The sequence below is a fragment of the Sminthopsis crassicaudata genome, chromosome 3 (assembly GCF_048593235.1).
Source record: "Sminthopsis crassicaudata isolate SCR6 chromosome 3, ASM4859323v1, whole genome shotgun sequence".
Taxonomy (NCBI): domain Eukaryota; kingdom Metazoa; phylum Chordata; class Mammalia; order Dasyuromorphia; family Dasyuridae; genus Sminthopsis; species Sminthopsis crassicaudata.
The window spans coordinates 47641934-47658602 of NC_133619.1; the positions used below are offsets into that span (position 1 = coordinate 47641934).

Consider the following 16669-nt stretch of genomic DNA (forward strand, 5'->3'; position numbering starts at 1 on the left):
AAGGATGTTTGAGAAAAAGGTGTGGATGGAGGTAAGGAGTGTTAAAGAAGTTAAGAAGAAGAGGAGGAAGATGGGAAATTTCTTTGCCCTATCAATAAAAAAGCCATATTATCTCTCCTTGATTGGACATGAACCATAGAGGGGGGAAAAAAAAAAAAAAGCTGAATTGAAAAGTTTTACATTCAAACATATTAAATTCCCCTTATTGATCAACGCTGGACACAAATGTATTTTCTTCCTAATGGATACTCAAACTAAAATTTTAAAATTTCAGAGTCGGCAATGTTTTTCATGTTTGGTAAAGATGCATGCTAGGGGGAAAATGGCAAAACTGTTTATTGAGAATCAGTGGGAAATCATTTGAAACCCAATGAAGGCTCAGGGCCTTGGGTTCAGGAAAGTAAGTCAGGAATAAGCTTCCTGTCTCTGCATGAAGAATGCTATCTGCAATGAGAGAGCTGATTGGAGGGAAGGAAATGATATCATAGAAAAATGGAATGTGATGTCATGATGACCTCACAAAGCATTATGGGGATAAAAGACCAGGAGTCCCAAGAGCCGTGCTCTGTGCGGGAGAGAGAGCAGGCGAGATAGGGAGTGTGAGAGTGCGATATTGAGCGGAGATAGAGAGCGCCAGAGCCCAAACAAGAGACAGCGATAGATAGAGAGGAGAGAGGCGGAGGAGAGGAGAGAGTGATAGATAGAGAGGAGAGAGGCGGAGGAGAGGAGAGAGCGATAGAGAGGAGAGAGGCGGAGGAGAGGAGAGAGCGATAGATAGAGAGGAGAGAGGGACAGAGAGGTATCACCTCATACTTCCCCACCTAAGGGACTGCCTTGGCATCTCGGAGAAGCTCTTTCAGGTAAGAGACTCCGTCATACTCACTATTCTGGAGGGGGGACAGCCGAATATGTCTAGGAGAAGGAATGAGGGAGTTTGTATTGGGGGCGTGGGGGAGATATGTATGTTTGTGGGAAGTCACTGGATCTATTCTCTCCATACTGACCTTCACTTGCTAGTTGGTCAAAAGTCAATTGTGTGTTAACTCCTGTTTCCCTATTGCACTGACTTGAATCCTACATAATTCATGATACTCCAAAAGCCACAACAAGTTTGTCTAAGTTCTAAACATGTCCTAGCTATGGATTTCCAATCATTAGGGGTTAAGATTTCATAAGAAAAATTATCTAGTAACATCTTAACATAAGATGATGTGGCCCCATAAAGAGTGCTACTTTTTTTCAAATCCTTAATTTTATCCGCATCAGAAGGAGTGTATCTTTTTGTTTGAGCAGAAGAGTCATGCTCTTCAATCACAGGGAATGCATCTATAACATATCGTATATTCTGTCCTTCTCCCTTAGCCTTAACCATTGCTTTTTCTAATTTTGTCATAGGCTGCTTCACAGGCAGTTCAGTTTGTGTCACTGCCTCTTCCCCTCCTCCTTCTTCCTCCACCCATGAAGGGTTAATTGAGGGAGGAGGAGATGGGAAATGCTCCTGTTGCTCAGCATTGTACTTAACTCCATTGTTACCTGACTCATTCTTTTCACCTAGTTTAGTTGGATGATCCTCCTCCTGTTCTTTCTTCATTTTCTTTAGTCTAACACTTTGTAAAGCCACTTGAATTAAATTGTATGTATGAAGTGTATCTTTAGTTATTGACTTTGGATTGGAATAGCAGTGTTCAGCTAGTTGCTCTCCTAATTCCCACTTGTCTGGATCCAATTCTTTTTCCATAGAAAAACAAGGACATATGACCAGCACAGTTTTTAAAAGTTCAGTGATCTCCTCCAAAATTATACCCAGTGCTTGGCTTTTCATAACTTGACAATGCTCTCTAAACATTTTCCTTGAACAGAAACAGAAGGCTATTTTCTAAACATCTGCCCCATTGAGTTGAAATTCTACATTAGCTCTTTAGCCAAGTTTCCTTGTTATACTCACCCTAATTTCTGGGTCAGAGAGACTTTTCCATTGGATCAAGATCAGAGGTTTTTCCACAGAAATCAGGATCCTGTCTGCCCCAAATTAGACCCCAATATGTCATTTTCTGTTCTTTAAATGGTAATCGTTCTCTGGGCTCGGATTTGTTGGGGAGGTTCTGGAGGCATCCTTGCTTTCAGTTAAGTGCCAATAATCACCTCTTGCAGCCAAGAGTTACAGTCCTGATCCTTTATTGTACCCTTCAAAATCCTGAATCCTTTTCTGTGTCCACTTCACTTTCTCAGAGCCCTATCTCTCTCCTTGATTCCCGAGAGCTCTTGTCCATATTCTCCAGCCAGCACAAATGTCAAAATGGGAATGAATCAGACTCGGCTTCCAAGAGTATGGGATTGTGGGGCTTCTACCTTCTGAATCTCCAGAAACTCAATCCTAGTTCTGAATGTCCTGGAAGTCCATGAGCAGGCTGTTCCTTTAGACTTGTGCATCTCCTGGATTTGTGAATCTCCAGGACTTGTGAATCTCCCCACTGAATCCTGGCTCTGAATCTTCTCTCAGAGAGTAGGCCTGTCCTTTTCTATGGTCTCTAAAGACATGAAGTCTAATGTGTGAACCAATGAGAGAACTCCTTTAAAGGTGTGAACTAAGTACATGGGTACATAAACACTTGGTCTCAAGTTCTGGCTCATAACATCTCCTTGTAGGATCAGAGCAATCCTACTGAACCATTGGATGATATCCATTCCAATGACTTAGCACCTTGTAAGAATCCTAACAAAAGGATGTTTGAGAAAAAGGTGTGGATGGAGGTAAGGAGTGTTAAAGAAGTTAAGAAGAAGAGGAGGAAGATGGGAAATTTCTTTGCCCTATCAATAAAAAAGCCATATTATCTCTCCTTGATTGGACATGAACCATAGAGGGGGGAAAAAAAAAAAAAGCTGAATTGAAAAGTTTTACATTCAAACATATTAAATTCCCCTTATTGATCAACGCTGGACACAAATGTATTTTCTTCCTAATGGATACTCAAACTAAAATTTTAAAATTTCAGAGTCGGCAATGTTTTTCATGTTTGGTAAAGATGCATGCTAGGGGGAAAATGGCAAAACTGTTTATTGAGAATCAGTGGGAAATCATTTGAAACCCAATGAAGGCTCAGGGCCTTGGGTTCAGGAAAGTAAGTCAGGAATAAGCTTCCTGTCTCTGCATGAAGAATGCTATCTGCAATGAGAGAGCTGATTGGAGGGAAGGAAATGATATCATAGAAAAATGGAATGTGATGTCATGATGACCTCACAAAGCATTATGGGGATAAAAGACCAGGAGTCCCAAGAGCCGTGCTCTGTGCGGGAGAGAGAGCAGGCGAGATAGGGAGTGTGAGAGTGCGATATTGAGCGGAGATAGAGAGCGCCAGAGCCCAAACAAGAGACAGCGATAGATAGAGAAGACAGAGGCGGAGGAGAGGAGAGAGTGATAGATAGAGAGGAGAGAGGCGGAGGAGAGGAGAGAGCGATAGAGAGGAGAGAGGCGGAGGAGAGGAGAGAGCAATAGATAGAGAGGAGAGAGGGACAGAGAGGTATCACCTCATACTTCCCCACCTAAGGGACTGCCTTGGCATCTCGGAGAAGCTCTTTCAGGTAAGAGACTCCGTCATACTCACTATTCTGGAGGGGGGACAGCCGAATATGTCTAGGAGAAGGAATGAGGGAGTTTGTATTGGGGGCGTGGGGGAGATATGTATGTTTGTGGGAAGTCACTGGATCTATTCTCTCCATACTGACCTTCACTTGCTAGTTGGTCAAAAGTCAATTGTGTGTTAACTCCTGTTTCCCTATTGCACTGACTTGAATCCTACATAATTCATGATACTCCAAAAGCCACAACAAGTTTGTCTAAGTTCTAAACATGTCCTAGCTATGGATTTCCAATCATTAGGGGTTAAGATTTCATAAGAAAAATTATCTAGTAACATCTTAACATAAGATGATGTGGCCCCATAAAGAGTGCTACTTTTTTTCAAATCCTTAATTTTATCCGCATCAGAAGGAGTGTATCTTTTTGTTTGAGCAGAAGAGTCATGCTCTTCAATCACAGGGAATGCATCTATAACATATCGTATATTCTGTCCTTCTCCCTTAGCCTTAACCATTGCTTTTTCTAATTTTGTCATAGGCTGCTTCACAGGCAGTTCAGTTTGTGTCACTGCCTCTTCCCCTCCTCCTTCTTCCTCCACCCATGAAGGGTTAATTGAGGGAGGAGGAGATGGGAAATGCTCCTGTTGCTCAGCATTGTACTTAACTCCATTGTTACCTGACTCATTCTTTTCACCTAGTTTAGTTGGATGATCCTCCTCCTGTTCTTTCTTCATTTTCTTTAGTCTAACACTTTGTAAAGCCACTTGAATTAAATTGTATGTATGAAGTGTATCTTTAGTTATTGACTTTGGATTGGAATAGCAGTGTTCAGCTAGTTGCTCTCCTAATTCCCACTTGTCTGGATCCAATTCTTTTTCCATAGAAAAACAAGGACATATGACCAGCACAGTTTTTAAAAGTTCAGTGATCTCCTCCAAAATTATACCCAGTGCTTGGCTTTTCATAACTTGACAATGCTCTCTAAACATTTTCCTTGAACAGAAACAGAAGGCTATTTTCTAAACATCTGCCCCATTGAGTTGAAATTCTACATTAGCTCTTTAGCCAAGTTTCCTTGTTATACTCACCCTAATTTCTGGGTCAGAGAGACTTTTCCATTGGATCAAGATCAGAGGTTTTTCCACAGAAATCAGGATCCTGTCTGCCCCAAATTAGACCCCAATATGTCATTTTCTGTTCTTTAAATGGTAATCGTTCTCTGGGCTCAGATTTGTTGGGGAGGTTCTGGAGGCAGCCTTGCTTTCAGTTAAGTGCCAATAATCACCTCTTGCAGCCAAGAGTTACAGTCCTGATCCTTTATTGTACCCTTCAAAATCCTGAATCTTTTTCTGTGTCCACTTCACTTTCTCAGAGCCCTATCTCTCTCCTTGATTCCCGAGAGCTCTTGTCCAAATATCTCCAGCCAGCACAAATGTCAAAATGGGAATGAATCAGACTCGGCCTCCAAGAGTATGGGATTGTGGGCTTCTACCTTCTGAATCTCCAGAAACTCAATCCTAGTTCTGAATGTCCTGGAAGTCCATGCACAGGCTGTTTCTTTAGACTTGTGCATCTCCTGGATTTGTGAATCTCCAGGACTTGTGAATCTCCCCACTGAATCCTGGCTCTGAATCTTCTCTCAGAGAGTGGGCCTGTCCTTTTCTATGGTCTCTAAAGACATGAAGTCTAATGTGTGAACCAATGAGAGAACTCCTTTAAAGGTGTGAACTAAGGACATGGGTACATAAATACTTGGTCTCAAGTTCTGGCTCATAACATCTCCTTGTAGGATCAGAGCAATCCTACTGAACCATTGGATGATATCCATTCCAATGACTTAGCACCTTGTAAGAATCCTAACAAAAGGATGTTTGAGAAAAAGGTGTGGATGGAGGTAAGGAGTGTTAAAGAAGTTAAGAAGAAGAGGAGGAAGATGGGAAATTTCTTTGCCCTATCAATAAAAAAGCCATATTATCTCTCCTTGATTGGACATGAACCATAGAGGGGGAAAAAAAAAAAAAAGGTGAATTGAAAAGTTTTACATTCAAACATATTAAATTCCCCTTATTGATCAATGCTGGACACAAATGTATTTTCCTCCTAATGGATACTCAAACTAAAATTTTAAAATTTCAGAGTCGGTGATGTTTTTCATGTTTGGTAAAGATGCATGCTAGTGGGAAAATGGCAAAACTCTTTATTGAGAATTAGTGGGAAATCGTTTGAAACCCAATGAAGGCTCAGGGGCTTGGGTTCAGGAAAGTAAGTCAGGAATAAGCTTCCTGTCTCTGCATGAAGAATCCTATCTGCAATGAGAGAGCTGATTGGAGGGAAGGAAATGATATCATAGAAAAATGGTATGTGATGTCATGATGACCTCACAAAGCATTATGGGGATAAAAGACCAGGAGTCCCAAGAGCCGTGCTCTGTGCGGGAGAGAGAGCAGGCGAGAAAGAGAGTGTGAGAGTGAGAGATTGAGCGGAGAGAGAGAGCACCAGAGCCCAGACAGGAGACAGGGATAGATAGAGAATAGAGAGGCGGAGGAGAGGGAGAGAGTGATAGATACAGAGGAGAGAGGCGGAGGAGAGGAGAAAGAGATAGATAGAGAGGAGAGAGTGTGGTGTAGAAAATAGAGATAAGAGAGAGAGGAGAGAGAGAGTAAAGGAAAGAGAGAGTGAGGGAGAGAGAAAGAATGAATAAAAAGTGTGAGAGAAAAAGTTAGGTTGCGAGAGAGTGTGGAAAAAGGGAGAGAGAGGGAGAGGGAAAGAGAGAGAGAGGGAGAGAAAGAGTGAGAGAGGAGAGAGGGAGGGAAAGAGGAGAGAGAGAAAGAGAGTGGGAAAGAGAGAGAAAGGGAGAGACAGACACAGACAGAGGGACAGAGAGGTATCACTTCTTACTTCACCACCTAAGGGGCTGCCTTGGGTTTTGCATCTCGGAGCTCTTTCAGGTAAGAGACTCCATGATACTCACTATTCTGGAGTGGGGACAGCCGAATATGTCTAGGAAGAAGAGTGAGGGAGTTTGTATTGGGGGGAAGTATGTATGTTTGTGGGAAGCCACTGGGAGTAGAGATGAATGAGAGAGACATTGCTTGTGACAGCAATAGGAGCTGGACAAGATGCTTGTGGTCTGTCCTCATTGGGGGAGCAGCTGGGATACATGGGAGAACTTAAGGGAGACAACTCTTCTATAGACTCTGAGGAGATTACTCAAACCATCAGAGACTCACCACAAAGAAAATGGCTTTTTGTTTGTTGTTAATCTGAAGAAGCTCCTCGGTTCTTAAGAATGATGTGGGCCTGGGAGTCTGGATGACTGCCTTTCAAACTCAGTGTCCCTGAGGCAAACCATTTCCCATTTGCCTCTGTTTCCTCACAGAGTTGATGTAAGGATCAAAGGAGATGTATAGGGGGAAAGGCTATGGAGTGCAGTGCAGGTGGCAGAAGGGAGAGGTTTGCTCTCTCTCTCCCTGATGTGACCCTGAGACTGCCTCCAGGTCTTCATTTAGAGCAATAGCCCCCCATTGGGGGGATTCAAGCTTATCATACATTTGAGCAACCTGTGTTCATTAAAGCCTAAATGAGAAAGGAAGGAATCGATCCCCCAAAGAATTGATTTCAAGTCAACCCCATAACCTTTATGACTTTCTTTAAAAGATGTGAGTAACAATCATTACATAAATCACAGATTTAAGCCCCTTATATCTTCTCATGCCATGAGAGATGTGGGGATCCCCTTAGCTGGAGACGAGATGAGGCAGAGCAGTATCAAAGATTTTAACTTTTTTTCTGACAATTAACCTTCAGACAAGTACTGGAGCCTACCTATCCCACAAAACTCCAAACCATATTTTAAATTCATAGAAAAAGTTCTCTGCAAATCTCAAAAGGAATATATATTCCATTGCTTGTTTTAATTGGAAGGGGGGGTGGAAAAGATTGTTTATCCTACTTGTAGATATCCCAGGTAGGTATGGAAAATCCTTTTCTCCCTGTGCTTGGGTAGCCAATCTGTCATTTCTTCTTAAGCTGGTATGTTTCAAGGCACTGAAAGGGTTAAGAAAGGCTATTCCAGGGTAGAAGCTTTCAAGGTTAGGGCTTTCAAGTTGCTCAATCTTGCCCTTCAGGCCCACATTGTAGTTACTTTGTCCCCTTAGATCTTGTGGATTTGAGTAAAAGACTATGAGTAAATGTTAAGGGGAAAGAAGAAGCAGGGATGGGAACCCGTGGACTGTAGGCCTGACCAGTATGTAGGATATTGTCCATTCAAAGAATATTAGAATTTTCAGAAATTTTGTGCCCTTGTTTTTGAGCTTTAAAGCTTTCTTCTTTATTTTTCGAACTTTAAAAATTCTTCTTTATACTGACAATTTGCCTACAAAGTTTCAACCTCTATTTCTTCCATAGTTGTTAAAAGGAATTTCTCAGTTGCTGACTTTGGATTACTTTTAATGGGGAGGAGAGGGGAGAGATGGAATGGGGAAAGGAGGAAACAGGGAAAGGGACCTCTAGAAATGGATCATTTTTTATCAAAACGTATTGGACAATGAAAAGCAATAGCTGACTTGTGTCCAATGAGAGATTAAGTCTTTTTTGGGCTGCTTGATACTCCTTTAGCAGGGAAGATGGGATGTTGGAAGCAGAGTCCTCAGTACTTATTGGATGACAGTATTTTTCCTCAGGAAATTCCTGGAATTCATCATGGTGCAAAGAAACCAAATTATTTCCTCAGGCTGAGGGTCAATCACTAAATAAATAGCAATGATTATTCTTATGTCAGTCACTGTATTCAATAAGACACCACCCCCAAATTCATCTTAAGAGAGAGGGCCAGAAGTACACAAACTAGAATATGCCAAGTAAATACAGAGTATATAAAAATGTCAGAAGGCATAATCCTAATGGAACAATGAGGCTATCAGAAGAGTTTATGACAGAGGTGTACAAGGTCACCAGGCTGATATCTATGGGAGAAAAGAAGGGAAAAAACAAAACTACTATGGTAAAAATGTCATCTACTAAGGAATTAAAAGATGACTAAGTCGTTGGAAGACATGTGGGCTGAGCTAAGGGAAGAGTAGTGGATGACTGAGCCTGCAAACCTGGGTGACAAAAAAGGGAATTTCAGAAGAGAACAGAGGGTAGGAGAAAAAGAACAGATTCTGTTTTGGACATCTTGAGGATCCAGTGCAATTGGCCATCTGGTTCAAAATGTCCATTAGATATTACATGGGAATTGGGGGAAAGAGCTCAAGAGAGATTGAGGCAGGATGAATATCCCTGGCCGTGGTTTAACCTGTATATGTTTGTATCCCGACATAGAAGAATGATACTTGTAACTCCTTAGGACATTCCCAATATTCTGGCTGTTAGACGGAATATACATGGCCAGGGGATAACGAATGTGCGTGAAGTATGAAGGAATAATATCTTTTTAAAAAAAATGATGACAGGGAGTGAGACAGGAATGGACTGGGAAAAGGGAAAGGAAAAAGTGGAGTGCTGCAAATTATGTGCCATAAGAAAAAGAAAAAAAAAAAAAAGGCTTTTTCATTGAAGAAGGAGAGGAGAGATTGAGAGAACATTACTCTCATCAGAAGTGGCTCAAATAAGAGACATCATAAATACTCAATAGGTGTGTGGAAATCTATCTTAGCCTGCAGGAAAATGGGAGGGCAATAGAATATGGGAGAGGGGTGATAAAAGAAGAGAGTCAGTGGTCAATAGCAAAACATGTTTGAAGAGAGAGTGAAAGGAGAGAGAGAATAAATGAGGGGAAAGCAATAGTAATAGTAAAAGTAATTTTTGAAGTGTTTATCTATTGGAATATCATTGTTCTCTGGGAAATGATGAGCTGAATGTTCCCATGGGGGGGAAAAAACCTGAAAAGTACTCCACGAACAAAGCAAAATATGCTGTATATGAAATGATAGCAAGGTTCTAGGGAGATCAGGAGTAAAGGATTTTAATGGTTCTCACTCACAAAATCTTGTACAACTACTCTAAAGGACTTATGATAAAAAATCTTATTCATTCACAGAGGACTGATTATGTGTGAATACAGATTGAAGCATTCTCATTTTTCTCTTAATCTCTCTATTTTTAAAATAATTTCTCTTCAGGGTTCTATTTTCATTAGGGTGAGGTGTATGTTTTTTCACAAATTTATGAAAATGTTTTGGATAATTTCATATGTGGTTTCTTAATTTGTGGATGGGGAAAGAACCTACAAAGCAAACATCTTTAAAAAATCTTTACATTAAGAAATGTAAAAGAAAAATTTTAAAATGTAACTTGGGCTCAATATTAAATTAATTGAAATTATATTCAAAAAGGGATCATTCACTTTTGTCCTTTGGAGGTTATCATAGTAACTTTGCATTTCACTTAGTAAAACTCAATCCAATGAGAATGTGAGAAATCAGAGTACAGAGAGTTTAGGAGAGAGAAAGGGGAAAGAATAAGTAGAGGCCACAGTCAATAAACATTTCTTATCTAGAGTGGGTCAAGCTCCATAGTAAGCAGGGGGGGGATACAAGAATTGCCCAAGCCGGGCCCTGGTTTGAAGGAGTTTCCAGTATAAGGGGGTGATTCCATACAAACAACTCTGTACAAATAAGTGGTTTACCAGAAAAAATTGGAAGTAATGAAGTTGTCTCTTGGGGTTCCTCCAAGTGTATGATAAGGGAGAGCATAGGCAAGAGCACATTGATAAAGGTCCAGTTGCCCACCAAAGGCCAGGAATCACTCCTTGGCCAATCATAATCTCAGAGCTGCTGCTCTTTGCTACCCACAATTCCTGATTCCTTCACCTTTGCTCATATGGTCCCTTCTTCATTCACAGACTTGGTCGAGGAGCAACAGGCAAAAGCAATGAGACGCGGAGGTCCCCGCCGCCATGTTGCTGCCTTGTATTTGGAAAATATTCAGCAACCCTCCGACCTCAGGAGCCAGGGGGACAATATTCGTGTGAGCTCACCAAGGAAGGAGAGGAACGCTGGGGGCCCTTGGTGGATGAGACATTTAGGCTTTGACATTCCTCCTAAGGCCCTGGCTCTTCTTTTGATTTTGATTAATCCACCCCCTCGTTCTGCATCCCGTGCTGAAACAACACACAGAGCTCCAAACAGGAACAGCAAAGTCCATCCTATTTTCACAAATGAATCAGAAACTTCACCCAAGGCTGTCCCCAAGGCCCTCACCTCCACCATCAGGCCTCAGGAATTATGCTCTGAAAAAGCCGGTCCCAACCACCCTGAAAAATTCAGTGCATTTAAGAAACTAAGATCTAAAGTGGAAACTACCCTTAGCCCTCTCTCCAACAGTACCCCACTGGACCCTGTCTTTCGCCCTCGGGACACCAGTACACCAAAATGTGTTCGGAAACTTGCTGCAGAAATGCTCCAAGAAGAATGGTCTTGTCCAGAAAATGCTAATCCCCCCCGCCCTGTCAGAATCAGTGCCATTAATATAAGATCTAAAGTACAGCCTATCTCCAACCCTGTCTTCAGCACTATTCCAGAGTGTAGCTACAAAGATGACTCAGAAATGATACTGGGAGAATGCTCCAAACAAGAAAAATCCACCCTATCCCGCCTTGCCAAAGTCATTACAACTCAAAAGAGGAGGGGTAAAGTGAACCCTGCCTTTGTCATCTACTCCCATTGTTCCCCAAGGTGTGTTCCCCCAAATTCCTCCCAAACAACCCAGGGAGGCCATTCTGGCTAACAATGCCCCTTTTGGGGTTTCTTTAAAAAGTTTCTTTTCTTTAAATGGAGGAGTCTAGAAGTATCATCAAAAATATGCTAACTTTCAGCACTGCCTATTTTGCCCACAGGCTTGACAAAATTATGCTGCCGATCAAATTTAGACATTAAAATAAAAAAAAAAAATTGGGGTAGAATGGAGGTCCTTCAGACACAGCCCCAAAGATGGGAAGAAAGCCATTGGACTGAGGATTTTCCTGTCTGAACTATCATCACTGGGCTAAATCCACTGAAACAAGAAGTGGGGACCCTTGGCCTGGCTAGGTATTGGCTGGAGCTTCAGCAAAAACCACAGAAACTTTTATCTCACAGTCAAATCAAGTTGAAATCGTGAACCTCCTGGAGACTAAGTGAAGCTGGGCTGATTAGGATGGCAACAGCTGGGCCACTGAGGACCTGAGGAAGTGGCCCTGACAAGAAGGAACCACACCCTGGTGGGAGCAGACGCAGGGGCTGGGATGCTATTGGCTGCTAGTACAGAGTGCTGGTACACCCAAGAGGGGATGCTCTTGGTTTGTGCTTCTGGGTCAGAGAGTTTGGGGTTTCTGGACAGAGGGCACATCTGAAGAGGAAGCATGAGGAACCATCCCTTCACAACACAAGTAGAGGTCCTTAAAATAGTATAAAATCTTTTTTTTAAAAATGCACCAGCTAAGAAGAATCCCACCATAGGAACATTATGGGAACAGCAAAGCCTAGAGTTCATCTTAAGAGGACACTTAAGTAAAAGAGCTTTTATCTCAAAGAGTAACCTGAAATGGCCCCAAACCCAAAGAGAAAGTATACAACTCAAACAAGAATTTAAAAGTCAAATGAGAGACACTAAGGAAAAACTAACCAAAATAAAAAAAAATAAATAAAAATCCGTGCAAGGAAAACCAAAAGCTTATGAAACAAAAAAGGAAACCAACTTGGAAAGGAGCAACAGAGTCTCAAGATGAAAATAATTCTTTGATAATGAGGATGGAGCAAGTACAAGACAAAAAAGTTAAGACAAACCAGGAAATAACAGAAAGGATAGATTTTAGAGATTCAAAACTAAGAGAACCAAATGTGAAATAAAAGTTAAAAAACAGATCTGGAGAACAGATTTAAGAAGAGAAAATTGGACTGCCTGACAATTGTGACCTAAAAAAGAACCTTGAAACAAAAATGCAAGAAGTAATTTAGGAAAATTGTCCTAGGGGTGGAAGAGCCAAGATGGTAAGAGAGGAGACATGACTTTATCAGAGCTCTCTCACATATCCCTCAAATTAACAGCAAATCGAGCCTTTGATCTGGTTTTGAAGTGACAGAACCCACAAGTATTTGCAGTGTGACATATTTCTGCCAGAAGATAATTTTAAAGATCTCCAGAAAAGGTCTGCTTCAATTGACCACTGTGGGAAGTAGGCCAAGCACTGGTAATGCAGACCTCTCCCCCTCCAGGGTGGTGTGGGCTTCAGGCACCAAGGAATGTAGCAGGAGGAATCTACAGCAGTGCTGGCTCCTCTGTCCTTGTTACAAGCCGATAAATCAGCATATTAGCTGGAAAACATCCAACACAAATGCAAAAGGCAAATCAGCCGCTAAACCCCAGAATATCTTGGGCCCTGGCCATACCCAACTAGCACCAGAAGTTAGTCAGCACTGACCCAACTTAGCCTAATAGAGGAAGCTTGGACAATCCCCCCTTTGTCTAAAACAGACCTCAATCTTAAAAAAACAATAAGCAAAAAAAACTCTCAGAATAGTTTTTTATGGAGAAAGAGAACAAGAGATTTCAAACTCTGAGGACACTAAAAGCAGGTCATCTCCAGATGAGATCCCAAAGAATGATAGGAATTCGTCCCCATCTCACAAGCCTCTCTTGGAACAATTCAAAAAGGAACTTGAAAGGAGAAGAAAGATAAGGAAAGGAAATGAAAATTTTGCAAGAGGGTTTCAAAAAGAAACAAATTATCTGAAGAAAACTATTTACCAAATAGATTTAATGAAATGGTAAAAGCCTATAATACCTTACAAAATAGATTTGACAAAATAGGAAAAGAAAATAACTCCTTGAAAAATAGTTTCTGACATGGAATAATTGCATTGAACAAAACAACTCAAAAATTGAATTGTCCAAGTACAAAAGGAGCTAAAAAAGGTAACTAAAGAAAATTATTCACTAAAAATTAAAATTGAACAAATTGAAATGAATGACTTAATGAGACATCAAGAATTAGTCATATGAAAAAATGAAAAAAATAAAAGAAAACTGTAAAATACCTCATTGGAAAAACAACTCAATATAAATGAACACGGTATTGCAAAAGATTTCCAGAAGTCCTAGAAGGAGGGTATGTAAACATCAGTCCCACATACACCTTCAAACTGACCTGGAAAATAGACTTGAGAGACAATTGAAGGACTTTTGGACTCCCTCAAAACTATGATCAAAAAAGCCTAGATATCATCTTTCAGGAAGTCACCAAGGAAAACTGCTGTAGTATCCTAGAACCAGAAGGTAAAATAGCCATTGAAATAATTCACCAATCAACTCCTGAAAGAGTCCCCAAAATGAAAACCCCAAGGAATATCATAGCTAAACTTCAAAATTATCAGATTAAGGAAAAATATTGCAAATAGCCCAAAAGAGACAATTCAAATATTGAGGAACTATGGTCAGGATCACTCTGTCAGCATCAGAATCTGAAAGGATGGAAGGACTTGGAATCTGGTGATTCTGAAAGGATTAAGGAACTTGCATTGTAGCCAAGAATCAACTATCCAGCTAAATTGAGCATTATCTTTCAAGTAAGATGATGAACATTTGATGATAATAGGTGAGATCAGAGCCGAACAAAAAATTTGACCTCCAAATACAGAACACAAGAGAAGCATGAAAAGGTAAAAAGGAAAGGATTCTTGAGATGTATACTGACTGGTGTTATAGGTATACTTAAGAGAGTGTGGGCATAACTTGATTTTTTTTGTGCTAATATGAAAAAACAATTAGAAGTGGAAAGGGGATTGAACCAGCTAAAAGAGGGACATGGAAGTAAAATGAGCAAAACTACTTCTCATTAAGAAGCAAAGAAGATCTATTATAAGTAAGGAAAAGTGAGGGGGATGAACATTGTGTGAATCTTACTCTGATTAGATCTGGTTCAAAGAGAATATCAAACATACTTGGTTTCACAGAGAAACTTTTCTCACTTTGTAGGGAAATGGGAGGAGAAAGGGGAAAGGAAAGCAGGAGACTAATAGAAGGGAAACAGAAGCAGTAGGAGAAAGGTATAAGAAGTGAGGGGCTGTAAAGGAGGAGGGCTAGTTGAAGGGAAGTGATGGTCAGAAGCCAAATACTGGGGAAAAGAAAGAGAAAAGCATAACTTGGGGCAAATAAGATGGCGGGTAATGCAGAATTAGTCGTGTTTACTATGAATCTGAATGGGATAAACTCTCCCATTAAAAAGGAAGCAGATAGCAGACTGGATTAAAAGCCTGAATCATATAATTTAAAGCAGAGTAACATACAGAGTAAAGGTAAAAGGCGGGAGCAGAATGTATTATGCTTCAGGTGAAGTAGTAAAAAAAAAAAGTAACAATCCTGATCTCAGATCAAACAAAAGCAAAAACCTATCTAAGAGAGATAAGGAAGTAAAGTATGTTGCTAAAGGGTACCAAAAATAAGGAAGCCATAGCAATATTGAATATATATATGCACCAAATGGCATAGCATCCAAATTTCATTAGAGAAATTGAGATCTGCAAGAAGAAATAGACACCAAAATTATACTAGTGAGGGATCTCAACATTGCTCTCTCAAAAGTAGATAAGTAAACCACAAAATACAAGAAAGAAGGGAAATAAATAGAATTTTACAAAAATTTTGAAGAAAATTGAAGGAAGACAGAAGTATACTTTTTTCTTGGCAGTCCATAGAACCTATAAAACTCTGACCATGTGTTTGAGCATAAAAATCTCAAAAATCACATACAGAAATGCAGAAATCTTAAATGCATTTTTCAGATCATGATGCAATAATAATTACATGCAATAAAAGGCCATGTGAGGCTACTGCATTAGGACTCAGGGTACCTTAGAATCTGCTGGAGTCAGGATAAGCAAAAGTCTTTATTCTTGGTCTTTAGCAGTAGAAGTGGAGAGTGGATGGGTAGGATCTCTGTGACCTCACCTCATCTTCTCTCTTTAGCAGAAGTGACTCTGGCTACTCTCACTTCACCTCCTAGTCCCTCCCACAATTCTCTGTATACACCAAACAATTGGGCCAGCACAGGATAGTGAGAAGGGCCATTTTCTAAGTATATTCTTAGAGTATTATCCAATCGGTAATTGGCCTCAAGTGCTTGATTGTCCCACCTCCGTGCATCAACTCAAGAGTTTCAGCCCTTTACAGCTAGGGAAAAATAATCTTAAAGAATGAATGGGTGAAACAACAGAAAAATACACAATCAACAATTTCATGCAAGAAAATGAGTAATGAGACAACATAATCAAAATTGGTGGATGCAGCCAAAACTGTTATTAGGGGAAATTGTATATCTCTAGATGCTTAGTGACATAAAATAGAGAAACATAAGATCAATGAATTGGCCTTATATAAAATAGAGAGAAGATCAATGAATTGGCCTTACAACTAAAAAAGCTAAACAATAAAATTTTAAAAACCCCATTTAAATACCAGATTTGAAATTCTAAAAATGAAAGGAGATATTAATAAAACTGAATGTAAAAAAAAAAAAAAAAAAAAAAAAAAACTATGGAATTAACAAATAAAACTGAATTGGTTTTAGGAAAAAAATAGATGAGCCTTTAGTTAATCTTTAGAAAAAGGAAAGAAAATCAGGATTATTAGTCTCAAAAATAAAAAGGGAGAACTTTGTGCCAATGAAGAGGAAATTAGAGCAATAATTACGAGTTATTTTGCCCAACTTTACATCAATAAATTTGATCATCTAAATGAAACAGAAGAATTCCTACAAAAATTTAGACTGCCCAGATTAACAAAAGAAATAAATTACTTAGTAATTTATTGTAATAATCCCATGTTAGAAATAGAAATAGAACAAAATATTAATCAACTCTCTAAGAAAAAATCTCCAGGGCCAGATAGATTTATATGTGTATTCTAACATATTTAAAGAATAATTAAATCCAGTATTATGCAAAGTATTTGAAATAACAGAAGGATTATTAAATTCCTTTTATGATGCAGACACAGTACTGATATTTAAACCAGGTAGAAGGAAAACAGAGAAAGAAAATTATAGACCAATTTCCCTGTGAATGATGCAAAAATCTTAAATAAAATATTGGCAGATACTACAGAAAGTCATCCCCAG

The 16669-nt window shown here is 39.8% G+C and overlaps 1 protein-coding gene across 2 annotated transcripts; it reads left to right on the plus strand.

Moving 5' to 3' along the window:
* Positions 1 to 562: 562 nt before the first annotated feature.
* On the plus strand, positions 563 to 11468 carry LOC141560376 (uncharacterized). Of its 2 annotated transcripts, none has more exons than XM_074298403.1 (2): positions 563 to 860; positions 10421 to 11468. In XM_074298403.1, exon 2 carries the CDS (start codon positions 10450 to 10452, stop codon positions 11302 to 11304), a length of 855 nt encoding a protein of 284 aa, XP_074154504.1. In that variant the 5' UTR covers positions 563 to 860; positions 10421 to 10449; the 3' UTR covers positions 11305 to 11468. The 2 variants fall into 2 exon arrangements, with proteins under 2 accessions (XP_074154504.1, XP_074154503.1); XM_074298402.1 differs by lacking the exon at positions 563 to 860 and adding an exon at positions 3282 to 3579.
* The last annotated feature ends 5201 nt before the right edge of the window (positions 11469 to 16669 follow it).